At 30.8% G+C, this 27,704-nt stretch overlaps 1 protein-coding gene across 1 annotated transcript; it reads right to left on the bottom strand.

Moving 5' to 3' along the window:
- Nucleotides 1-808: 808 nt before the first annotated feature.
- LOC136986189 (LIM/homeobox protein Awh-like) lies at nt 809-22,489 on the bottom strand. The gene is made up of 5 exons (XM_067283671.1): nt 22,450-22,489; nt 19,222-19,403; nt 1,781-1,998; nt 1,192-1,431; nt 809-1,046 (listed from the first exon to the last, which is right to left on the bottom strand). The coding sequence occupies exons 1-5, from the start codon at nt 22,453-22,455 to the stop codon at nt 943-945; spliced, it is 750 nt and encodes a 249-aa protein (XP_067139772.1). The 5' UTR covers nt 22,456-22,489; the 3' UTR covers nt 809-942.
- Between the last annotated feature and the right edge of the window lie 5,215 nt (nt 22,490-27,704).

The following is a 27,704-nucleotide window of genomic DNA, read 5'->3' as shown; positions in this document are numbered from 1 at the left end:
CGCAAACATCGACATTATCAACAACTATTGACTGTAATGTAAATTTTATGCATTATTTTGTATAATATTGTTCCTCTGTTCAAGCAATTTGATTTTTATTTACAATTTTGAAAAAAGTACTGTTTAAAGTCACAATACAGCATTTTAATATATGCATTGGATGCTGATTTTATACAATATGTAATAATAAATTTTGTATATTTAAATAAAAGAATAATAAAATTCATATTAAATTTATAAAATTTTCTTGAGGAAAAATTGTGAGGCTGTAATCTTAAACAGTATAAAACATTCTAGTTTTATAGATGTGCTATAAAGTTTTAACAATTTTCTTTAAAAAAGTTTTGATAATTTAATATTAAAATTAAATAATTAGCATGTATTTGGTTTAATGTATGCATTTTAAATCTTATACTTGGTAAAATTCATTAGAAATAATTTCACAATAGTTTCATATGCAGAAAATTTTTGATAATTAAATAATATGGAATTCTGTGTGCTTATATTAATCTCTAGCAGAATTCCGTTTTTATTCCCTATTTGCTTACATATTGGTGCAAATGATGATGATGATTACACAAAGTCACTTCTGTACAGTTTTGATAAGGCATTTTTTCAAAGTGTCAGTGCAAAAATTTAAGTTAAATCAATAAAAAATTGATATTTAAATTGCAATCTTCAAAACAATAATATTTGTCACATTGTAAAGATTATTGATTTTGTATTATTCTAGTTACTGTATCAATAATGGTATTTTTATTGTTATATTTTATATAAAAATTAGTTATTACAATTGAACTCTTTTATTTCTGCTAGATATACTTTATTCCAACTATTGTACATCAGAAGAAACCACATACAACGCGTTCATTTACACTAAAAAAATTCAAAGTAAACATTAAATATGTAGGCCTAATAATTTGGTTATGTACAAGCTTTGGTTTAGGCAACCTGTCCAATGTGTATATGAAGAGACGGGCATAAACAGTAAATCATTCCACATCCCGGACACGAAGTGGCAGAGGAAACATTGGCTAGCGCACTGGCTGGACAAGAAACAAAAGAAAACTCGATTACTCTATTTTATCAGTTTAAAAAACATCAAGAAGAATTGCCTTTCCGGAGACGATGGCATTCTGAAAAAGGAAAGACTTGTGCAAAATATAATATAATATATACACTATTACTAACCGTGTGCTTTCTTAACTTGATTATTGAGGTATTTCTTCTGTCTTGCACGCGAATTCTGAAACCAAACTTGCGTTACTCGTTTGCTAAGTCCAGTTATCTGAGCTATTCTTTCCAAATCCTGTCCGTCCGGGTTCGAATCCAAATTGAAATTGGCCTGAAGAACTTGAAGTTGCTCCTCGGTGAATGTAGTTCGTACTCTTTTCGTCTTGGCTTTCTGTTGCTGATCGTGATCGGCATTTTCTGTCAAGAAAGAGAAAGATGGATACTAAAAGCATTAACTCAAAAAATGCGTTTTTAAAAAAAATAAATACTATAAGATACCTGTTTAATTCGCTTTCATCCCCACCAGATGGCAGGACCGTAAGGAACAAGTCTAAATTTCTAGGATAGATAGGAGAGAGACAACACACCTATGGACGAATCACTGGAAGTTTACTTCTACATCTTCTGCCTGCATCTGGTGGGGAAGACTGGAAATGATCAAAACACCAGTGTTGTCAGTAGCTGACACCATATTAGGATCATTTAAAGTAATGTAAATAACCCTAATATAATAATCAGCCAAAGAAAAAAGAAAATCTAGACTTACCGTCATTAGATCCATTTCCGCCGTCTAAGGATTCGAAGTAGTGTAATTTACACAGTACTCTGTTTTCGTGTAATGCAAATTCTTCTCCTGTGGATAGTTGGCGTTTGCAGGCGTCGCATGCAAAACAAGCCAAATGGTATACTTGATCTCGTGCACGCCTTACCCAATCAGATGCGTGGATAGTGCGACAACATTTTGCACATTTGGCACCGAATTGTCTGTAGGAAAATTTTGTTTATATAACTATTTTTCCCATATTTACCATATTTTTTCAGTTATAACACTATACATTAAATTAGCAATGATTCGTTACTATTTAAAATTTATATTTGGTAGATAGTTCTGTACACATCTCGAATATACAGATTATTTTGTACAACAAGCTTCTGAAAGTATAAACAAATTAACAAAAAAAAAAATAATAATAATAAGTTAAACTCCATATTGATTCTACGAACTGCAAATAAATAACTTAGTTCATGGCACACTGGTGTGCCAGGAGGCAACTGTTAAGAACCACTGAAATAGATATTTGATTTAATAGATAAATACTTCGTATAATTACAATATCTAAAAAGCATTCATTTTAATTTCCTTTATTCGCAAATCATGAAAGAAGTGTTTTTTTAAGTTGATTCTTCAAATAAGGAAATTATTTAATACAGTCGTCAAATAAAGATCCCAATGGCAACCTCCAAACTATGGGCAATTTTTAGTAGCCGTTGTTTAGAGGTTTGACTGCATAACAATTTCATTAGATACCTACTACATTGATGTTACAGAGAAATTTACGTTATACTATGTAAAAAGCATAGATTTTTGCATTGATTTAGTATATATTGTGTATCAAAAATTGTATTAATATATATAGTCTGTATAAGCACATATTATATTTAAAAATGTTCTATATTTTATGTAAAACATATATGTATAGGCTTTTTCTTCCGTTGTCTCCATTCTTACTTTTCATAATAAGTATTGACTATAAGTCATACGCATAATTCTTTCTTTAATGTAAATTCATTCAATTCATGTGATTAATTTGCACCTTAAACTGTTGAAAGTGCCTCTTTTTTTCTATTTCGTGAGTTAAGAGTATTTTCAATTTGACATTACAGTATTATCAAAGGAATTATTATCAAAAAAGACTGGCCTACCAGTGGCCAAGCGGTCTTCGTACCCTGAACATTAGGAGTTCGGTCGTGGGTTCGCGCCTCGCTCGGACGGGCTGGCCACGTGGAGTTTTCCGGGTCTATAACGCCTAAATAGGGGTCAGTTTCCCTTAAAAAGTCCTCCCGGAAGGTATCTCCCCTAGGTAGATCACCCAAATGTTGCGTTGCCATAACTTAAACAAAAAAGATACCTATCTGCAAGCTGATTAACGCCTAACGTAATGATGTTTTAAAATGGTGAAACTTCAAGAGGTGTCATACGTCAAAGCGATCGAAGTGTATATATATATAAATTATTAAGTATAACTATCTATTTAGGTCGTCATAATAAATTGGCAATGAGTTCGATCCTCAATTAAGTTATATTATATGATAACTTTCGTAAAAAATGGGCCTAACCTTTAGGATTTCTTGGTCAGCTTAAAAAAAAAATCAATAGATTAACTTACTATATTTTAAAAATTAAAAACTTCCGTTTATAATAAAGGAAATTTGTTATGCTTTAATATAAACTGTTATAAAATTATCATAAACTTTTTTGCCTGTTGGTTCAATAGATTGCAAGATGAACCTAATATAGGCTTCAATAAACGCTTGGGAATCCTTAAAATATTTTAATATAGAGAGTTGTTAGAAAAACATCTAGATGTTTTTCTATTTAGAAATTAATAATTTAATTATTTTTTTAACTTAATAAATTGAACATTAAAATTTTATCAATAGAACAATCGTAAAGCTCCAATAGCAGGATTATTGATAGCTTGTAGGGTAAAGCGGGCCTCTTTTGTTTTTGTTTTTTTTTTCTTCTTTTTTGAATAAATTTGACACATAGAATGTTTCTTTAATAATAAAAAGATACCTAAAGATTTTATTTTTTTCTTAATAAAACTAACATTAATTGGAGGAGTGGGAACCAGAGAGTGAGCTGGAGATCTTCCCTAGGCCCGGTGAAAATTTCGGTACTCGTAATGATTCCTGCCCATATAAAATTGACGTTATTTTTACTAAGAGAAAATAAAACTTGCAAGACTGCTTCTTATTAAAGAAACGTATTTCATTTGTTCGTAAAACAAAAGATTAAAGAGACCCGCTTTATTCCCAGACTCCATACAAGCTCGCGGTAGGAACTACTACGGGCTCCCAAGTTTACGCCGGGCCTAGTAAAAATTTTTATTCCCAATTCTTCCTCTTGACGGCCCTGTTATAGTGACTTCACTTTAAAAGGCCATTTGAAGTAAAATAATAGGATAATACAGGTTTGTTATTTTTTGTAAACTAATTTATATTTAATTCATTTTAGAATTAATTTCGAATTAATTCCAGTGATAAGCGTGAAATAATCTTTGAAAAATTTCACACTAAGTTTCATAGAAATTGGTTCAGCCCTTCCACGTGTTACTCGAACAGACAACATGAATTCAATTTTATATAGAGAGATTTAATACAGAAAAAATTTGATTTTTTTTAATTTATTTTTTTTTAATTTGCGTTTATTAATACGATAATTAAGCGTAGGTATTCTGTTTCAAAATTCCGCTAGAATGACGAACAGTAGACTGTTAGACCGGATCCCGAAACGAAGAATCCCTAAATTTAGAATTTTACGTAAAGGACAGGGCTAGATTTGCATTTACGCTAAATAAGCTGTAACTTAGGGTCTGACATTATTTTGTAGAAAGGAATCCTCGTTATATTTTAGAACCTCAGTAAGTCCATCTGTGTTAAAGGGCTTGTTGTATTATGACTTTCAAAGAAGTATAGGGCACATTTGTGGCTAGTCTAGACCCTAATTCACATTTCTCAGGCTCCGTTTACTTTATTTAATTTAATTTTTCGTGTTCTTGTTTGCTTCATTTTCACTATAGACTATTTCAGACAGATCCTTCTTAATTTCGATAAATATTTACACAATGTAGATTAAAATTAAAATGTTCACAATGACAATTCTACTTTCACTTTTAATAGCTAATAATAATAATTTTATTTATCATTTTAATCATAATTTATAGAATAAACTGTAACATGTTTTTGTACAGCATATGTAAGGAACATGACAAGGAAGAAACCTTGAGAGTTTCTGAACCTGTAACCGATTAATCTTATAATAATGTATATAGATATAAATTATAAATTGCTGTACTATTGATTTATTATACGTTTATACTGTTTAATTTTATAAATTTATTAACTACAAGTACTACTTGTATAATCAGGCTTGCATATAATACTTGCTATAATACTTGCATAATGTAATAAATGTATAAACTTGTATAAACTACTACTTGTATAACCACTAATCTATGGGGTGGTCGATCATTGCGTATACAGTTTTTGAGCCATTTTTAACCCCTTTCTTCCTGATGTGTAGAATGATACACTTTTGATAAATCCCCTTCCTTTTAATTACGTATACAATAGTTCATGGACCCATGACTTTAAAGTAATGACTTAAAAAAGTTCTAAAAGTATTTTCTAACCGAATTTATTCGCACGATTAGTAAACTTATAAGAACGAGCAGTTACTTGCTGCAATTGCAATCATGTTTTTAATTTATTTCATTTAAAATATATGATCTCCATCTCAAATTAGTAGTAGCTTGCCCCTGTACATCATACTTTTCCGTTAGCAATGGAGACGTGCCAGTCATCTATTAACTGCTTTCAGGAAAAGTTTTAAATTGAAATAATGTGACTTTCAGTTTGCATCAGAAGTTCCTATATCGGAGTCTCCTGAACAGTTTTCATATCTGGTTTCAGATTTCATATATCTAATTCTGTTCTTGAGATTAAGGAAGGACAGACGGACGACAGTGGGAATTTATAGGTATTAATAGTAGGTAATATTTTTAATTTACTTAATATATAAATTAAAGTTTGAAAGTTAAATAACTCAATTAACAATTAACAATTGTAAACGTGTATGTAATAATTGTCAATTAGCTAATGTAGCTTTGTATGCATATAACAATGCGAATATTGCTACTTTGAAGTTAGATTAACCTAACAGCTTCAGTATCTACATATGTGTATATATAGGTATATATATTAATCTATAAATATATATATATAAGTCAAAATACGTATTTTGTACCGTTTGTATACCGTTCAACATAACCGCACCAAATTTGGTACCCAACACCCAACAAAAAAATACCGTGGTGGGTCCCTATCCCAACCACTCTAAAGTCCACCCCTCTTAACTTAAGTCCGAACAATTTTTTATATTTTTCAGTTGCATTATTGTAAATATTCAGATCAATAATTATACATTTTAGTTACTAAGATTATTGTTTTTATCACCCTCTCCCAACCCAGTGACGCGTTAGCCTATAAGCAAAACAGGCAATTTCCTGAGATCCCCACCAACAAGGGACCACAAACCGATCTTTTATAAAGAAAAAAATCTTTTCCTCAAAAATACTCTCGAAGAAAAATGTCTGAACTGAACACTATAAATGGGCCCCCTCATTCAACTTTGCCTGGACCTCATGAAGCTATAACGCGCCGCTGCTCAATCCAACCTCACCAGTTCTCCCCACTTCCTCAAAAGACCAAGCAACACCGGCCACAAGCAGCTAGTATATAATAATTTTAACTAAAATTAAACTATAATTTATTAATAAAACTAATTAAAGAAAGATAAAATAAATTTCAGATATTCTTCATAATTTACCATCTGATTTAAAGTATAATAATTACAATTTTTGTCAGTTTAAAAATATTTTAAACGAATGTTTAGTTTAATTATGTAAATGAAGAATTGAATTTGCATTAATTATCAAATAAAATTAATCACGGCTCTTAATTGACGAGTGAATTAACTAAATCTGATTTTGTACTCTTGCATGAAACGTGGAGTATAAAATGTACTGTACAGTACATCTAATATATTATATACTTATATAATTATTTTAATTTAATTGCAATAAAATTTAAAATTTTGATACTCTAGAATAAATGCTATATATTAATTCTTTTTATACTATAGTTTTTGTGTTTACTATACACGAAAATTTTACTAGCAGAAGCTTATCTCAGATAGGCCTTATTGGAGATTTGACTGTATACTGTGTGTATGTGTAGTATAGCCTATACAGTATATATACATGTGTGTGTGTATAGGTGTATTAAATATGTATAAAAATTTTCACTTTCCCGGCTGTTATTACGAAGGGAAAATATGGCAATCTGGCAAAAAAAGACCCTCTTGATTTTTACATTTTTTGGACAGGGCACTTTGAAACGTCGAGAAATGCAAAAATATTCGGGGATAATTTCTATGCATGGTTGTTAGTGTATGTGTATATGTGTATGTATGTTACACGATTTTGTTCACCCTCTTTGAGGCTTAATAACTCCTGTGCTTTTTTGTGGAAAATTCCTGAAATTTTGCAGGGAGGTTTGTTTATTAGCGGGACTGATGCTATTAAATTTTAGTGGTTAAAAGTCGATGGAGTGAGGAGATAATGGGGCCATGTGTATCTCCAGTAAAGTCAGACTTAATGTAAAATGTAAGTGTATAAAAAATTGTAAGTGCTAATAACGAGTAACACACTCCTTATTAGCACTTACAATTTTTTTGTTTTTTTTTTTTTTTTTTGTTTTTATAAAACTCATCCCTACCCTAAAATTAAGCTTTTTGTTATTTTATAATAGTTAAAAATATGAAAACTTTTAAAATAAAATATGAATGATAACAGATGGCGCCATCAAAATTTTAAATGTCGCCGGGAAAGTTGAGCAATCCGTTGCTGGTTTATTAACCTGTTCTCGTCTATAAATTAGGCTGAATAATTCAGAAATAAATAATTTAGTTTTGCTTTTTTCGCTTTGATTTTATCGCAGGTCTTATTAGAAAGTTCAAAATAATTTTCCTGTTTCCTTAATTACGATTTTAAACGTCGTAAAATGAGATTTTAATACTAAAAAAACATTCTTGCCGATTACTATATCTGTGATATTCTAATATTTAAGTAAAATGTCTGCCTGTCTGTCCTTAAATTAATCTAAAATTCTGTAAATTTTCATAATTAAGAGTAGAATTATTTATTGTTAACTAGCAAGTATGAATAATTTAGTTCAAATTAGTCAAATGATTTGGAGTTAATAGGGAAGATTAAATCTGGAAATGAGTGGAGTACGGTGGCACGTTAATATTTTTATGGGGCCCGGGCAAATTTAAATTAGGGGGCCCCACGTTTTGTTTGGTTCTATTCTATTACGGCAATTCGATCTGCCTCCCGAGTGATCTCTTATGAAAAACTGGCTCCTATTTAGGTGTTAGGGTGCGACTATGCAGACTCGAGCGAGCGAATTTTCCCAGTGAGCGAGAATATGTGGCGAGAAGAGGCGAGATGCGATAAATATCAAAACCTGTCAGATATGTGCGAGAACCAGAAATTCGCTCTCGCTAGCATTATTTTTCGCTTCTCGCTTGTGCATGGTTTTCCTTTGCGAAAACTAAATCGCTCGCAACCTCTCGCTCGCTCTAAATTGGCGTCTGCATAGTCGCACTCTTGCTGACACGAAGAAAACCAGAAAAACTCCACGTGGCCAACCCGTGGGAGCGAACCCACGACCTGTGTTAAGTGTTTTACCACTCGACCACTGATGGGGTGGGGGCCCCAGTTAAAATATTGACTTCAGAAATTTTTCTTCGGCGGAACGTTTCGCGGAAATATTTTCTTATAAACGATTGGTATGGGGCCTCCTGTTGGTGGGGCCCTCAGACAATTGCCTTTCTTGTCTATAGGATAACGCGCCAGCGATGGGGTAAGGTCTAGGTTTTACGGTAACCTACATTTTTGCAGAGTTCTAGAGAGTAAGAATGAGAAATTTGGGGAGATCGGTCAGAGGATTAATGTGTAGAGAACAGACCACGAATAGCAGACACCTACTTTATATATATATATATATATATATATATATATATATTGATTATTTATCCCATTTTAATGAATTGCTATAGGCCTATTCTCTACAATATTAAATTCTATCTTCAATCAATTTTTAATATTTATAATTACAATATATGTATAAATTTTGTATTTATATTTAATTAATGTATTTTCTAATATCATGATAAGTTACAGACAGTTTATCTGAGTTTTTTTCGAAATAACAACTTATGTTTCGTGTTTCCATGCATGAAATGTTATAAATAACATATTTAATGACATGAATACATAGTCTATGAATGTTTAAGTATATAATTTGTGACAATCGGATTACTTACGATTTATTAATTATCGTGGTTTGTGTACTTCAGGAAGTCCAGTCAAATGCCAACAACAGTAAAGCTAATTTCATTATTTATTAGTTTTCTTCGATAAGACTAGTTGTTGGCCCAATTTTTTAAGATACGAATGAAAATAAAGTTTCGAAATTTAAATAAAAAGTAAAGTTGACAATATTCTTGATTAATGTGGAGCTCTAATTTGTTTCCGATTCCGTTCCTACCCCTATAAATTAATGTTATTAATAAAGAACATTCTACGTATTTCACTTATTCGAAACAAAAATGGTAAAAGGGACCGGCTAAGGAGCAGATGGGATCCTCTAAAGGGCAAAAGGGGCCCGCGAGTAGGGAGCGGGCCCCATGCTAGCGCTTGAAGATTCTGGTTATAATCTTTTGTGGCAAAACTATATAAGTTTATTATATACAAATTATATATTAATCACTGCTTACGTATCGCTAATAGGCTATATGTGTAATTTTTATGAATTTTCTCTAATTCCCAACAACTTTAGAAGGGATATTAAGCCGATTCCTCAAATATCTGCGTATGGAAGCAACAATTAATTTTCTTTTACTTTAATTACTTTTCTAGGATTAATATATTTATAATTATGATGTTTTACAATAGAAATTTCCAAATTTTCACTTATTAATTCTTGCAATATCGCGGTTACATTTCGAGCTACTTCTGTGATATAATAAAATTTTAAAACATATTCTTACATTTATTTGATTATATAACAATAATAAATTATTCTTTACTTAAAGGTCGTTAATAAATTTCTTGTGTGATAAATATTAAACTTCTAGTGATACTTCAATTAGTCAAAGTTATAATTAATCTCACAAATCGACCTACTTCACATTATAATTAACCCTCATAATTTAAATCGTCGCATCTCTACATTCATATTTAGGGCTTCAAGAGCTTGTGTGGGGCTTGACGGGCTCCTTTTTCTATTTTTTTTTTTTTTTTAAATAAACGAAGTATGTAGACTGTTAACAAAAAGCACTCTTAAATATTTTATTTTTTGTTAGTAAAAATAGCATTAATTTACAGGGATAGGAAGCACTATTAGCTCCTAAGTTTTCATCTTTATGCGGCCCACGAGAATTTGAATTAGGAGGTCTTATGTAAAGCGTTGACTTTAGATATTTTTCTTCGGGGGAATTTTTCGGGAAATATTTTCTTATAAAAGATTGGTTTGGGCCTCCTGTGGGTAGGAGGACCCGGCAATTGCCCTTTTTACCCGTAACGCGTCACCGCTTATTAATCATATTTAAGGACGAATTAATATATTTGTAAGATTAGTATTCACTTCTAAAAATAAATTTACTCAATAAACTAAATCTCGAACTATAATATGTAAATAAAAAGTATGAAAATTATAAAACCGATTAAACGAACTATAGCTTATTTTTATATTGTAATTACTCAGATATTTCGGAAAAACCATCCGGGTAAAGTTGATTATGAAACAGAAAGATGCTTCATAACCTTCCTTATCTTTATGAAAAAAGATGGAAAGGGCTCTTTCACGACTAATCTCCACACTCGAATAGAAGGTTAAAGGGGCTAGGAAGAAAGTCCGATAATTAAAAGGAGAGTACAATTTTATTAAAATTTTTAAATTACACAGATTGTAAGTGCCAATAACAGCAAAATTTGCGCTAAGTCTGATCCCCTACTTCTTCTATCTTCTTCCCTTCGACTTAAAATCTTCAAAATAACAGCATCAATAACCCATATGTAACTTAGAAGTATTCCTGTCAAATTTCAAAATTTTTGGTTCATGGAGACCTAAGATATAGGCTAAAGCAAAATACAGGCCCGATACATACTGTACTGTACCGTACGTACAGAATTATGTAGGTTATCTTATTTTGAAGTTTTTGTGGGATTAAAACGTCGAGAAATGAAAGAAAAAAACAAGTAGAGGGTCAAAATTTAACAGGTTACAATATATTCCCCTCTGTTGTACAAGAACTGTGAAAATTATATGTTTGAATCTGTCCCTAAACTATAGAATATGGACTAAACTATTCAGAATAAATATATAAGCTGTATATTTACATATATTTTTTAAAAAATAATATGAAAAATTTAAGTTTTATGATAGTAGAATCCGGAGTAAACCCTGTTTGTTTGTTACAGATTTTTTTTTTTTTTAAATAAAATTGCATTCTACGTATTTCACTTGTTCAAGAAACAATGGCTGAAGGGGGGTCAGCTCTATCCTGGACCCATACGAGCTCTCGACCACCCTGACTATAATATATAACAGGCCCTTCTCTTCCACTAAATAATGATAAGGCCCACCAGTGGCCAAGCGGTCTTCGTACCCTGAACACTGGTAGTTCGGTCGTGGCTTCGCGCCTCTCTCGGACGGGCTGGCCACATGAAGTTTTCTGGGTTTTCTTTACGTCTGTAACGCCTAAATAGGGGCCAGTTTCCCTTAAAAGACCTCTCGGAAGGCATCTCCCTATGCAGATTGCCCAAGTGTTGCGTTGCCATATCTTAACAAAAAAATAATGATGAATGTGAGATTTTAAACTACAGATCCTTAAGGACAGCTGAACTGCAGTTTGTTTAGCAATGCAGATCCGACTCTAGTTCTTTATAAATAGATATAAATTAATGCATGTTTCCATATCAGAATTTTTAATTAGTCTAAGTTTTTGCAATATTATCATAGAATTGTCTTAAAAATTTCTTCATATCTATTAAATTTGGCCATCAAGAATGATGGATTATATTGTTTATAGAAGTGAAATAACCACTAAAAACAATATTTTATTTAAAAAAATTAGTGTACATCAGGAAACTTCTGTTAAAACAATATTTCTGTTAGATCATTTTTATTTTTATAAACAGTATTATTGGCTGAACTTAATGATCCTATGGGCAAAATAGGGCCGCCCACAATAGGAGACCCCAACCAATCTTTTATAAGAAAACTTTCCTCCGAAGAAAAATGCTTGAAGTCAACATTTAACATGGGGGCCCCTAATTCAAATTTGTCTGGGCCCCCACGAATCTATAGCCTAACGTACCACTGACTTAGTCTAAAATTCTTCACAGTTCTTTCAGGCAGACAACTTAATGTAGAAGACGTTTTTCGGAAGTCCGTCGGACGTGATAATCACTTGTTAAAAGCAACGGAAATAATAACTTTCTAACCTTGTATATTTAAGCGTGCGAATCGTCTTGTTGCAGCAACAATATAAATCATATCACGCGCTCTAATAGATACTTGCGGCTACCAATGTTTAGTTACTAAAACTTTAACGAAAATAAAATAATTTTAATGTAGGCCTATAAAATAAAACATATAATAAATTTAACAATTATTTTTTTACGTCTTGCTTACAAATTTATGTCGTCAAAGTGAATTACGAGATAAAATATAAACTTTTTTTATAAATATAAACGTTACAAATGTACTAGTATACATGTTAAGGCGATTAATTTACGATACTAATTATTATACAATGCAAAAGATTCTAATACAACATCACGTGACGGTACTACTGGTCACGTAGCCAATCGAAAAGCGCTAAAATTCCTAATATAGCCAAACTTTTAGATGAAATCACGAAGTTTAATTTATGACCTCCTTGGCTGAATTTGATGAATGGGAGTATGTGTACACCATTTTATCTAAGGCATCTTGGGGGGAGGTGTTTTCTCTTCCAATGATTAGAAATCCCCCAAAGCAGTATAAACAAGTATTCATAAAATTAAATGAAGTCGTGCTTACAAGTGCAGAAGATTCTACTAAGCTGAGTGATGCTGAAGCTTCAGAAATTGTTTACTCGTACTTAAAACACAACATGCGTCCAAGGAAAATTCGGCTGCCAATACAAACGTAATCCGATGCAAGCATCACGGCCAAGTTTTACGTAGTTTTTTTATTTTTTGTCTTCAGCAAACGAACGTTACAGTTTCTGTCCTCAATACGTGCTGTATATTGAAACATACAAATGTCACAAAAAGTGATAAAATAAAATAATAATAGTGAAATCATCTACATATCCTTAATAAACAAATTCATGTAACTTCTATTCGTAAATAGAATGTTTACCTTTAGAAAACCAGTGTTATACAAAAGAATTAAAAATTTTTCCTTATAGAAGACCTCCGTTCGCCCCCACTCCACCCACATTTTAAGCCAAATCCCCCAGATCCTTTGCGTGTAGACTAGAATATACAATTAATATTAGAAAATTGAATCTATAGTTATGTTATTTTTGTAATTTAAATATGGCTTTAAACCTACTAAAATACGTATTCTTGAGTGATTCTTATATAAAGTAGTATAATTTTATTTAATATATACTATAACCAGTCTAAACCAGGCGTTCTTAACCTTTTTTGTTCCGTGGAGCCCTGGTTAAGAACCACCTAACTGACCTAAACTATAGGTTGACGATACATTAACTTGTGAGTATAGGAACTCCATAGAAATAGCTCTAATAAACTTAATTTAACAAGCTATAAAACTTGAAAGTAAATTAGTCTAGGCCTGTAAATTAGATTAAGGCCTATACAGATGTTATTACAAATTGAGCATAATAATAACTTGGTAATATTCGTAATAAGTTTGATTTGATTAAAATTTGGTTACCGTAGAGATAAACTAAATTAAACTAATAGCTAGTTTAATGTAGTCAAGTTTAATACCTTCTCTATGTTTTCTGCATAGTTTAAATAGGCAAATTCAAATATTTTTATCGTGCCTGGTAGAAAATTAAGCTTTGTATATTCTTCTTTAATATCATATATAAATAAATTTTATAGAAAATATCTAATATTTCACGCTTTCCAGCTCTTTACATTAGAAATGCTCGGCATCTAATATTGGTGGATAAAATTAAATCAACATCTCTAGAAACTTGTATTGATTTATATCAAAAATTCCTGTCTGATTTTGCTATAATGTAATATATACTATATTAACATACGAGTCAAACGAAAAACTTCCAATCGATAAGAATATAATGTTAAGAAGTGTAACTATAAATCATTTTTATGATAGATACTACAGAATTATTCATACTTAACTAAATAATAGTTTATATTAAACTAAAAAAACCCATAATTTTTACCTATAGTTTTGATGAAATTAACATTACAAGCAGACTAAAAGGGGCTTTTGCCTAGGGCCTCGTGCTTTTAGAGGCTTCACTCACGAATGAATCATACTTGTCGATACCAGATAACAACTTGTATAATAGTTCTAGGATTCTTTCTACTTCTAGAGAGGATCCTAGAACTATTATAGGAGTTCTAGGATCCTATTCAGTACATTCAGTACTATTAGATAGGATTCTAGAATTTGTGTAATAATCGCTCATTATATTAGATACACTTGCATAAAGGTCCTCCTCGTTTAGGGCCTCGCATAATCGAAATTCGTTACCGCAAAGAAACTACAATAATAAAGATTTCAATATTTTTTAATAAATTTAACTCGATAACTGAATGTTTAAATATTTAAACTGTATTGTCGATATGCGGGTTAAACAGCGACGCGTTACAGCTTCACGTGGCCCAGGCAAATTTGAATTAGGGGGCCCCACGTACTGTACAGTATTGACTTCAGACGTTTTTCTCCGAGGGAACAGATTGATTTGAGGCCCTCTTTTGGTGGGGGATCCAGTTTTGCTTATACGATAACTCGCCACTGAGGTCAAAGTTGAAATGTATAGCCTAATAAAATAGGAAATCTCGTGTCTTATCTTTATACAATTTTTTTACATTAAAGATAGCTCAGTCTATACTTTCTACCTATAATCTTATAGATTTGTACCATTAAGGCATTATAATTCTTTCACGCAATCGTCGAATGAGAAGGGATTTTTTTCACGAAAAAAATAAACATTCCCAAAAGCATCTTTAAATATCAAACATCGACAAGAAAAATCGATACTTGTCGACACAAACAGAAAAATCAGTCGATGTGTTTCTACCGAAGAAGAAGAGAGAGAGATAGAGAGAGAGAAAACGAATTTCATTACGAGTTTCCAAAATTAGAAAGAATTCTTTGCTGACCACACAACCGCCTCCATTGATACGGACATTTGTTGTGAAACTAATGAAGGGGTAGTCATGCTCAAATGGATCTCGTCATCCTCTCCCTTTCTAAATCAAGTTACTGTTCCGTCTTTGGGGTAATACTAATGGAATCGAACTTTGCACACACCTATCGCTCCGGGCACAGTTGTGTGCAGTGAACACAAAAAACGTCGATTTTTACATAATTCTCTGGCAGAATCCTAATGTCCTGAGGATAAGATCTCTTCGAATCTAAGACAAAATTTCTTCCTTTTTTTAACTTTTTTCCCCTTGTTACTGTTTGCTGGATAGCTTATCGGAAAGGATACATGTCTACAGTATTATTAAAAGTTCGGAAAATAAAACTGAATTTTATTTAAACTGGTTTCTTAAGAGTGAATTTATTTATTTTTTATTAAAAATAAAATATTTATCATTTTTAATACGCGAAAGAAAGCTTAAAATTCGTTTAAAATTATCATAAAAAACGAATTTATAACCATTAAAAAATTAGGCTTTAGTACTAAAATCTAACGAATTTACAGATATAAATTCTGTAATTTTACTTAAATTATTAATTAAATCGTTTAATTATAGAATAAATTTATAAAATAGATCATTTAAAAAGAAAGAATTAGGCTTATTTTTTTACAATAAAAGGTAGCCATTAATCATTAATGCAATATTATTTAAGAGCAAATAACCCTTTAAATTGTGTTATAAATTAAATTGACCTGTTTTAAAGGGTTATTTTCGGTTAAATAATATGAAAAAATAATAAATTATTAAGTAAAATTACAGAATTTATATCTGTAAATTCGTTAGATTACTAAAGCCTAGTTTTTAATCCTTAGAGATTGATTTTTCATAATTTAACAAGCAAATTATTTACATTATCTCCTATATTACAATTTTTGATTTGGATAGAAATTAATAATTAATTTTTAGTAAAATTTATATATATATATAGGCCTATATATTCAATTTTTTAATGCAGTAATCTCTATCCTTAGTAAAATTTAGAGCCGAATGTCCGATTATAACATTATAAATGATTCATTCTTCATTTGAAATGAATAAAGTAAAGTATAAAAGACAACTGACTTAAATTATGACTGGTTTCATTCTAATATTCTGTATTAATTCTGTTGTAGATGAAACGAATCCTAATTTTATTGAGCAAATTTGCATTTAAATTCGTTTAAAATAAACTATCGTTTATAAAAACTGTAGCTAGCCATTTTATTTGTTTGTAGATACAGCAAATCTCGTATTTTCTTGTTAAATAAACATGCTATGTCATTAGTTTTAGAGTAAAATATTTATCATAATTCCTTACTAAAGTATAGCTTAACAGTTCTATCTTTGTTAACAGGGACTTTGACTAAACACTTCTAAAGTCGAAAAATAAATAAAAATCACGAGGTTGATCTAATTTTGTAAGTGAAATTTTAACAAAATGGCGTGTAAAATATTATTAAATATAGTCTAATTTTTATTCTGAAGTTAGATTTATACAGGAGATAGTTTTTCTTCTATAGAAATAAACATAAGTATAATCTTATATTGTACGATATTTACTCAAAATGTAATGATTTTTTGTTAAAAAATAGCTTTTAACGTTTAATTTTTTTAGGTTATAGTATTTATTTATTTTATTTATAATTAGGAACTGCTTAGGATTACAGATTTCCTTCCCTCCACATTAAAAACCTAAACCAAAAGTATACAAAATTAAGATATGTAAAAATATAGTAATGCAGAGAATAATGATTTTAAACAGTAGACCTACATCATTAGTCTATAAAACGGCCAATTTTTATTTTAAATCTCTACTTTCATCTCGTAATAATTCGAAATATTCACTGAAAATTTGCGCAGAAACATTATAGATCTAAGTACAGTACACTTCTCTTGGTAGTCTGCAAGCCTACGGATATTAAATGTTACCTCACTTTTCCTCATTTAGTTATTGTGAGGATCTAAATTACATTTAGCAATGTTGGGAGTCATGTGTAATCCAATAAAAATGGCTTATAGACTAATTCACGAATAAGACACGTGTACTTTTAATCGTTAAATATTAAATTATATATCCGAAATTTTAATTATAAATACTTCTGTATGTCATAGATTTAATGCTAACATTTATATTTATATTTAGTTTACTTATGCCTTATGCCATAAAATAATCAAATTTTGTAACATAACCTAGGCAAAAACAAGATTTACAGTTAAATCCTAAGAATTACAATTAGTTTTGCAGCGTAGCATGATACTTGTTTGAAAAATCTGCTTTCAATCGAATAAAAAAGGAAACAAATTACACACTAAAATCGGATTTGACGCCATAAGGGAGCATAACATTATGATATACTACCTCTCTATAAACAGTGAATCATCAGGATGAGGATAATTTGTAAAGTCCACACCGGTTCATCAATAAGCTACACGTTCTGTTTATCGGGAATAAAGCTTAAATATGTTATAAACCATCCGTATATTTTCTAATTAGTCAGTAACTAACTTAACAGAATTAAACAAGGCTTAACAAGTACGCAAGATCAATACGGCTAACCATATTTAAACTAGGATGAAAGTCCCGTTTACGGAGTGTCTAATCTCTCGTAATAATCTTCGATTCTTCATTAAACCGCATTCTTCCAGACATAGAATCGGTAAAAAGGGCTTAGTAGTGTATAGACCACTATTGTCCGGCGTTAGAAGCCCCCCTGCAGGGCTTACAACGTGTAATCGTTATGGTGTGTCACCTCAACAGCACGGGAACGTCTCTTGTTAACTGTCTCGCTGCCTACGAGGGCCGTAAGTAAAGATATATTGGGTCCTGGGTCCGAGGTGAAAACCGTTACAATGCCTGCTACGAATGAGGGAGGCCCTAAATGCTTCGGGCTTAAATTTTTTTTATTCGGGTCTTATCGCCGAACGATATAAAACCAGATTACGTGTGGTATAGTTGCTTCGGTTATAAATTATCGTAGAATCAATAGCCAGCTCTAGTTTGGTAAAAGATTTAAATCTGTAGGGGCTATCTACAACGGGACATACGGAGGCCTAATGTTTATTATGATTCTGACCAGTTGCCAATGTCTCTGATGTGACCGATTGTGTTGCCATTTTTGCGATTTTTATCAATAAAGTAAGACATTCGGGGTTATTGTAATGGAAGAATGTATTCTATTGGCTTCTTATTCGATAAAATATAATAATAATAAGTGGATTTTTATATTGATTTATGTATTGATTGAAAATTTTGAAATCTTTTCGTGTAAACTTTAATTGGTTTTTTAGATTATATAGATAGATGTGTAGGTTTATCGTGATTTTATACAGGAAAATCATTGCAGAAATATTATAATAAAGGTTTCTTTATATAAGAAAACGTATTGTTTAAAAAATTATTTGTAGGTTTTTTAAAAAGAACTTTAATAAACACAATGTAACACTGCGTTAAAGCTGGACAAAAGTGAAGACATTTCGCTTTATTTTTCTATAAAAGAGTCTAATAATATTTTTAGTGATTTATTATCATTATTTTTTAAATATTTTTGATAGTTTTTAAGTAATATTTACAAAATAATACTTTATGCAACTTTTTAGGCCGATTTAGAAAAAGATTCAATTAAGTAAGTATGTATCAGGCATAACTTTAAACAAAATTTATTATTTTCTGCTTTACTTTTATGATAAACTGCCTTATCACGTTTAAAAGCTCAAAATTACACCTATTATCAGGCGGAGGCGTTAGAAAAACCTGTAAACCAAAGTCATAAAAAGGGACAAAAAAAAAAACTACTTAAAGAATGCCTAAATCTGTTTTATATTACACGACTGGTTATAATTCTATTCCGTTTCGAGATAGGGATTACTTTTAAGGAAAGAGTATTAGAAATCTTACTATTTAAGGCCCGTAAAAAAGAATATTACACGACATTTGTCATTGGTAAATACCTACCTGACGTAATCTGTTCTACAATAAATGCTTTCCCCTCTGATATAACACGTAGGCTGTCGATCTAATACCATATGGCAGACGGTACATCGGAGACAATGTGCATGCCACAATCTGTCACTAACTTTAACAACGTATCTGTCACGAATCACGTAACCGCAAGAACAGCACACTTCTCGTTCAGTCTGTAAATGGAAATTCATATCAATATATACCAGATATTTGCATTTTATACAATTTCCCATGCTAAATTTTGTATAAGTGCAACATTCGAAGATCGACAGGGGAAGGAAACGAACTTTAAAAAATGAGAAACGGAAGTAGTTCTCATACAGGATCGCACGTGCGTGGGGGAAGTGAAGACTGAGTCGGACAAGTGACATGTGACCTGTTGTATCCCTTAAGGCGGTAATTGATCTTGTCTAGGGTCAAAGGTCAAGCGGCGTGAACGCTGTGGGTGATGAATGAGACGTCTCGGTCCAGGTGGAATAACCACCAGGTGCCATTGCAGACAGATCACAGTCGTTTATAGCATCTACAATTTATATTCTGCGCGCTGAAAAAGTCGTTCCTCGATGATTCATCCATCATTTTAACAGAAGACGCTCTAAATCTTTAAAAAAAGGATTTAAACTCGACATCTTTGAATTATTTCGTCCACACCAGTTTAGGATTTGAAAACTTGTTTGAAAAGTTCTAGAGCGAAAGGTATTCGGAAGTACCGTACAAAACTTTAAATTCTGGTTTATTAAGCTGTAAAATCCTATCAACGAAGTAATCTTCATATAATAAATAGTCGTAATTTTAATTTTTTGCCTTATTTTACTTCGTATAAATAGAAATTTAGGGTAAATTTGAACGATTTTTCTGTTAAAACGCTGCTCACGGATAGAGAATCGGGGTTTAAATTTTCTGATAAAATTCATTAAAAGTATATAAAAATGAAGTAAAAGTGATGTATACGTGTACAAACTAAACATTTTTATTAGAAAAATTCATCAAATATAAAATTGTTTTAAAGATAAATTAATTGTACCTGTACTTCTACCTTTATTTATATTAGCCTACACACCTAACAGTAGTCACTAACAAACAATGTATTTTATAACACAGCCAAAAGGCTTTTAAGTTAAAGAGAATTTATTTATGAAAATTGGAATTTTAATTCTGTTTCGTTGGTAATCTTAAAAATAGCTTTAGGCCTGCCATTCCAGATTTATCCTGATAACTCCATTGAGACGTCTCAAACGCTTATCTCATCTCATTCGTTTCGGTTATCTCATGATTTTTAAATAGTGACAAAGAGAAAACAAGATGTTGTAGAAGGAAAAAATAAAAAAAAAGGTATCAGTATTCTCGTTTTGGATGTCTTTCCCACACAGTATATAGCTGTAAAACGTCAGTTATCCATCATTCTCGAGTATAAGGGGAAACTTTGATTAATTAAAACGTCAATAGTGACCTACCCTCAGCATTTACAAGGGAGAAACCATCTCTTTTCTACTACCGACAAGTTTTGCTGTCATATGGATGACTGGAACTTTAACGGATTCGAAGGATATCGTTCGACTGGTAACAGGATCCCAGTCGTGTCACGAAACTTAGAAAAGAACGTTGTATTCCTACCAAAACTGAATGACGCGTCTACAGAGTTCTAGCCTATGATAAATTAGTTTTGTAGGTAATTCGAGATGCCATGGTTGTACCACAGCCTTCTATATAGGCCCCGTACAAAGAATGGTCATAGAAAATACACCGGGCCTTTTAACCCTATGGGAAAAGCCTTGTTCTACAGCCTTCTCGTTAAGGTTTTTACTACACTTAAATAGATTTGACACTTACGAGTAGAAATTCGCCTAGAAATTGAAATTTGTATGTGATAACTTTCGGCCAGGGTGATCGAAATTTACGCCGTTTAATCTATTTAAAAAAGGAGACGTAATTTAACCAAAGGGGGATAGAGAAAAAAAAAAAAGTTGAAATTCAGAGGATGGAGTCGAATGACACTTCGAAGTCATTTATCAAACTGAAGACATGAGATGACCACAGAAGTCGGATATCCGTGCAGAAGCTGGAATCATTCTTAAATTAAGAGACAGATGAAAATACGATCGTTGTTTATTTAAGTGACAGAACAAGTGGAAAACAAATAGTTAAACAGAGTGATGGAAGAAAATCTGTTACAAGATGGAGTATTTTGGTTTTTCTTTCCATCAATGTCACGCGACACGTGGTGCGAAAATGTCACCCAATAACGGTAGCTACAAGTTATTACAACATCACTATTTTCTATAATATCTTATTTCCCAGCCTTTAAAATATAATTTTATATATCGTTTTATTTTATTTTTTGTATAAATAGGCTATTCGCTTATCATTTTTCTCTTTTATAATATTAAAAAATGCTTCAAAATTGCTTTAAAGTCATGCCGGTTCGGTGATAATTTTCAATTCTAAATGTAACTTAATATCATGTCAAAGAAAAATTAGGGAAATAATTAATTTTTATTTTTATTTTTTCATTAAAAAACTGTGATTTATGTCTTTTATTTCGCATTTAATTTGGTTTCAGAGTAAAGATTTTATTTGCGAAATTTCTGTCATATTTAAGCAGATATTATTTAAAATGTGGAAATATTAATATTTAAATAAAATTTTAAAATTATATAATAAAATACGAGGGTTTAATTTACATTATATTACATTATCGACCAGTCACAAAGTGTTTTTAAAGCATTTTATATGATCTAAGTTTTGAATTTTTAATTAATTTGCTCTACTTTATCTTAGAAAACACCTAAAAACTTGAAAAATGAATTGAATGTAGTCTATATAAAAAATTTATCCTTAAATAAGGCATTCGAATAATAATTGCAGACTTAAATAAGGAAAATTGTCATTAAATATTAAAAAAGAAAAAAAAATGAAGTTTAGTTTGAAAATCAATGCTTAAGGCTAAGTTTACATTTAAATTAACTAAGAGTTTTAATAAATTATAAATTTTCGCAACTAAAAATTAATAAACAGTGACCTAAATTTAAAATTTAACACGAATCCGTATGATAATAATTACACGACAAGGACAATAATAATAATAATAATAATTAACAATTACTGTTAATCGATGATACGCGAAATTAACGAATCGAAATTACAGATTAAATTAATTAAATTTCTAAAAAAATTTATACTTTTTAAGGTAAAAATTTGGGGTATAACTACAAAACTCACCTTCATAACGTTCAGAGAAAGGCCGATTCGTTCATCGTTAGATGTGATCCCGACCACGTGTGGATCTTCTACAGCAGTAACAACTCTTCACCATCCTGACTGGCTGTCTGTTCGACTCGTAACGTTCCCACCTACTCTATCGACCAATAGAAGTTCGTAAAGTATACGCTGGGAGGTTACAGATGTTGTCAATTTGTCAAGTTGACAAAAACGTCTAGACTTTTGTTAGATTTTTATTATTTTCCATTGAAATTATTATTATTTTTTCAAATTCAATTTTCAGTTTAAAAAGTTGGCAACAAAATAAAATAGAAATTTCTCTTAAAAATCTGTCAAATATTTAGCACGCTTCTATCGAAATTAACTTAAAATATACGATCTTAAACGGTGTTAAGACAGTAAAATAAGTAAAATAAACTCAGCTATTTTTTTTATATGTTTTAATTAATTATTATATTTAAATATTTGTTGCGAAGGATTTTTATGTAAGAGCAGGAAAAGTACGCTTTTAAAATCCGTATAATATATTTTTCCTCGTAAAATTTTATTTTAAAACTTAATTATAAAGTATAATTGGCTCGGAAGCGTTATCTTCTAGAAATCTTCCATTTATGCATAAACTTGTTTGAAGATTGTAACTTTAAAGAGCTACTGCACGAAACTGCAATTAATTATACACTTGTTGAACAATTCTAGCTTATGAATGTAAAGGTATGAATATAAAGGTAAATAAATTATTTTAAAAAATTAACAATTTAACACGTTTACACGCTTAAAATTCAAAATAAGTCAGGTGTATTTCCCGTATCGTCGTGCAATTGTCAAACTCGACCAACCAAACTCGAAACTTCGTTAAATAATATGAATACAAACTAATTGCTATAGGCTTATTTCATCCCCAAAAAATATTTTTTCGACTTTAAATAATGCACTTCAAAGAAATTTTTATGCAAGAAACAAACAGAATTAAAATTCCCAAAACGTTAAGTTTCGATAGTAATAAACAAAATAATTATATTTAAGAAAATAGTAATGAAATTTGCTTACATTACTGAAATTAAAGAAGAGCTAAATTATTTGTTTAATTTTATTTTTAACATTCCCTTTCCTTACTTATAATTATCAGTTGAACAAATAGATAGAGAAGGAGGGAGGGAAAAAACCTGGGATTTCTATATACAGTAGCCTAAGGTTATTTATGTAACTTAATTAGCATTTCACTATTTTTCATTTTTAAAAGTTCGGTTTTACTTCGAAAGTTTTTAATTATGAAAAATGTATTCGGTTTTCGGTAATGAATTTTAGGAAAATATAAAATTTTCGTTAATTTAACACTGAGTTTTTCCGTGTTAAATATTAATTCGGGGTTAGAATCTATAATACTAAACATATGCGTTAATTAAAATACGAATAACTTCGTAAAGTCTGCTTTAACTAGATTTAATGAGGTTTAAAATGTAAGATTAAATTAAATTTATTATTTATTTTTTGTATTATAAAAAGTGTTTATTTGACTTAAATGGAAAATCTGTATGTTTGTTAGGTAAAAGATTCTATACCGTACGACGTATCCGCATTAAATTTGACAAGAATATTCTTAAACACCGTAGAAAAAAAATACTGTGGAGGACCTTCAACCACCCCTAAAACTCTCCCCCTCTGAACTTATTACGTGCTGTATAGTACGTTTGTTAGGTAAAGGGTTATATGCCGTTCAACATATCTGTATCAAATTTGGCAAGAATATTCTTGGACACCTTAGAAAAACTAACATGGATGTCCCCACCCTGACACCTCTCAAAGCACACCCCTCTTAACTTAAGACCCAGCAATTTTTTATTTTTGTGTGTGTTTTGCAGCTTCATTATTGAAAATACTCAAGCTAATAATTGTACTGTACAGTAGTTTTTATCACCCTCTCCCAATAAACCTCACCAACCTTCCACCCCCTCAAAAACCCGAGTAACACATAAAATAAGCGAAATTAAAGAGTCTATAAAAACTTATACAAAATTATTTACAGATGAGAGAATAAATAAACTATAAATTAAAAATTGTATACAAAATATTTATTTTTGTTGATTCAGTAAAGTGATAGCCTATAAAAGATTTTTTAATTAAATTAAAAAATTATTGACCCAATTAAAAATGAGACAAAGGGGTTGTCCATTAATTACTGTTTATAGGGGAAGTTGAGAAAGTACGCTATTGTACTGTACACAACAAGGAGGGAGGGGTCAGAAGTGACTCAAAAACTGTACACATGATTAATGTACGCCCCAAAAAAGATATTTGACTTTAATAGAATATAATATAAGCAGCTGAATAATGAATACTTCAAACTACAATGTGTTTTATTCGACTAAACGTTAAGTACAACAGCTATTAAACCATTATCAATGAGTCAAAAAAGACTAGATTGTTGGTTATTCTTAGATCTTTAACAGATTAAATTTAGTATAAACTAAGCTTATGAACATCTAAAATAAAAGCGAATATTAAAATTTAGACTTAAATGTAGAGCTGGACCAAAAGGTCCAGCTCTACATTTAAGTCTAAATTTTACCATTCAACCATTGTAAAATGTTTATTATACAAAAAGAACTTTAAACAAATCCAGTTTACGAATAATATTCGCAGTTGTGCTGTAACACACGAAACAATATTGATTAACTGACTTTTAACTCATCGTAAAGCTTAATAAAACAGATTAATTACAAATAAAATTGAGACTATTCAGTTAATTACGATTAATTTCAATTATAATACGATGCGACTTTATTAACCGAGTTATCCTACATGCAAAAAGGGCAATTGTCTGAGGCTAAACCAATCTTTTATAAGAAAATTCCCCGAAGAAAAATGTCGACATCAACACTACATGGGGGCAACCTTAATTCAAATTCGCCCGGGCTACATGAAGCTATAACGCGCCATTGTAATTCATAAAATAAAATTTAAAAAATATTTATACCTATAATAAGCCGTATAATATTTTAAGGCGCATAAATTAGTAATCTACAAGTTCTGAAAAGTTTTAATTTTTAATTTATTAGATTAGACGCGATATTTGTTTATAATTTTATTTATACGAATTTAAAAAAAAAAATAATAAGGACAAATAAGGAGAAATAAAACTTTGGGAAAAATCATTTTAAAATAGAAAATGACGAAAAATATTTAAGAATTAAACGTATCAATGCAAGTAAGCCCGAAGCAAAAATCCAATTGACGTCTTTCTGTATACAGGCAGAAGTGCAGTTGTTTGATTTGTGTGCATTTAAGCCCGGGGCTTTGATTTTTCTCCTGAAACACGAGCTAACTTTGTTACATTCGTAGTTGCAACCCCCCTTTGGGTAAACTGAAAATACGACGCCGGAATTTATCGATTTTCCGGATTAGAGATTATTCAATCATCCGGCGCCTTTTGTCCGCTGGTTCGTCTCCTCTAACTCAATCACAGTCGCTCCTCCTTTGCCGTGATTTCAAATGCATGTAAAATCTCTTATTTTATCGAACCAATTTGTGCATAACAATGTGTAAATTGTCAGCTGTATAGTATGGTAAATTTTACGGCCTGTTGGACAATAACCAAATGAATTTGGTTAGTTCTCTTCCCTTTTCGATCTAACTGTTCCAATTAGGAACTAGCTTTGGCCCTGTAATTAGAGTTTGCCGCCTCTTCCTCTTATTTGAATGATGGCGTACAAGTTTTAAAGGTTTTTTTTACCATCGTACAAGTAGCTAGGATTTTGTAAGCTTGTAAAGTATAGAGTTTATATCGAGCCAGAAACTAGAAGTGTAGATTTACATACAGTTTCGTTTGACAGTTTTTTTTTTTTTTTTTTTTTTTTGCCTTTTAGTTAAACTGGGAAGAATTTTTATAGTTTAATCCATATCAAATTCATATCGGTGAGAAAATCCCCGATTATATGTCCATAAACTGCATTCAAAAAACAATTCTATAACGTAGTAGGAGGCTATATATAGGCCCACTTTTTACCACTATAATCCTCGTTTAATCCTCTTAAACAGTCAGGTTCCTGATCAGTTACTTTTGTATAATTCAAGTTTATGAGCGATGAAACCGGATAAGTAGTCGCAACGTTTGAGGGATGAGTAGTGACAGATACCAAAACGCAAAAATGCCGACTTATTTATAAGTCGGCATTTTTTTGCGTTTTAACTAATACACTCCTACAAATTTCCTTAGCAAATGTCACCAGATTAAGTTATAATTATTCATTATCAATTTAATAAAAATTCCGTTTCCTCTTCCTTAACTTCAACCAAAAAAAAAAAAAAAAAAAAAAAACTTATAAGTTTAAGATAAAGCTCTTTAAAAAAAGTTTATTTAAAAATATGTTTTTAATTAAATAAAAAAAATATCGTATAGCTTGTGTTGTGATAGATAGTTCCTTTTATCATAATCAGCAAGATACGAAGGATATCCAAAAACAATGATCTATGTTCAGTGGCAGGTTATTAGACTCAGGCGAATTTGAATTAGTGGCCTCAAGTACAGTATTGTCTTCAGATATTTTTATTCGAGAGTGTTTTAGGGAAAATATTTTCTTATAAACGATTGGTTTAGGGCCCCCTGTTAGTTGGGCCCTCAGACAATTGCTTTTTTTTCCATAGGGTAACCCGCCACTGCTTATATTTTCATCCCACAGCAGCATCAGAAACATTTATTCAAACTTCATTACGAATTTCACCTTCGCTCTTTATTATGTTCCAAAGTGCATCTTGTAAAATTTTTCTTATCTTTTCCATCTTTACTCCTTTCATTTCAGTTAATGTTTGTTATTGCTTTACTGTGGTTATATCAAACATCTTATCCTCTAATTGGTCATAGCATCCATTTTTTTTTTTTTTTTTTTTTTTTTGCATCAGAAATTCTTGTAATTATTGAACCCTGGAATGTGTCTACTGAATATTCTTGTCAATTTTATAAATCCCAATCGTATTACTTGTAATTCTAAACGTAACTCATTCATTTTAGTCCGCTCACGTTCAAGATCTTTTCGTATACTTTCAAGCTTTTGAAATCTTAGGCTGAATAATTTGCATTACGTTTCATTGTTCTTCCAACAACTTCAGTTTTCTATACAAGTAATCAATTGAATAAAATTGCAAATTTTTACAATATAAAAGCTGCATTAATGAATTAAACATAGAAAGATATCAATCTTTTAAAATACAGATGTGTTTCTACACAACACAAGTATTTGAAGCAACATATCAGCAAAGAA

This window comes from Centruroides vittatus, unplaced genomic scaffold (genome assembly GCF_030686945.1).
Source record: "Centruroides vittatus isolate TY-2023 unplaced genomic scaffold, ASM3068694v2 scaffold_1015, whole genome shotgun sequence".
NCBI lineage: Eukaryota > Metazoa > Arthropoda > Arachnida > Scorpiones > Buthidae > Centruroides > Centruroides vittatus.
The sequence above is the reverse complement of the archived record's forward strand: the minus strand, read 5'-3'. Positions and strand labels throughout refer to the sequence as shown.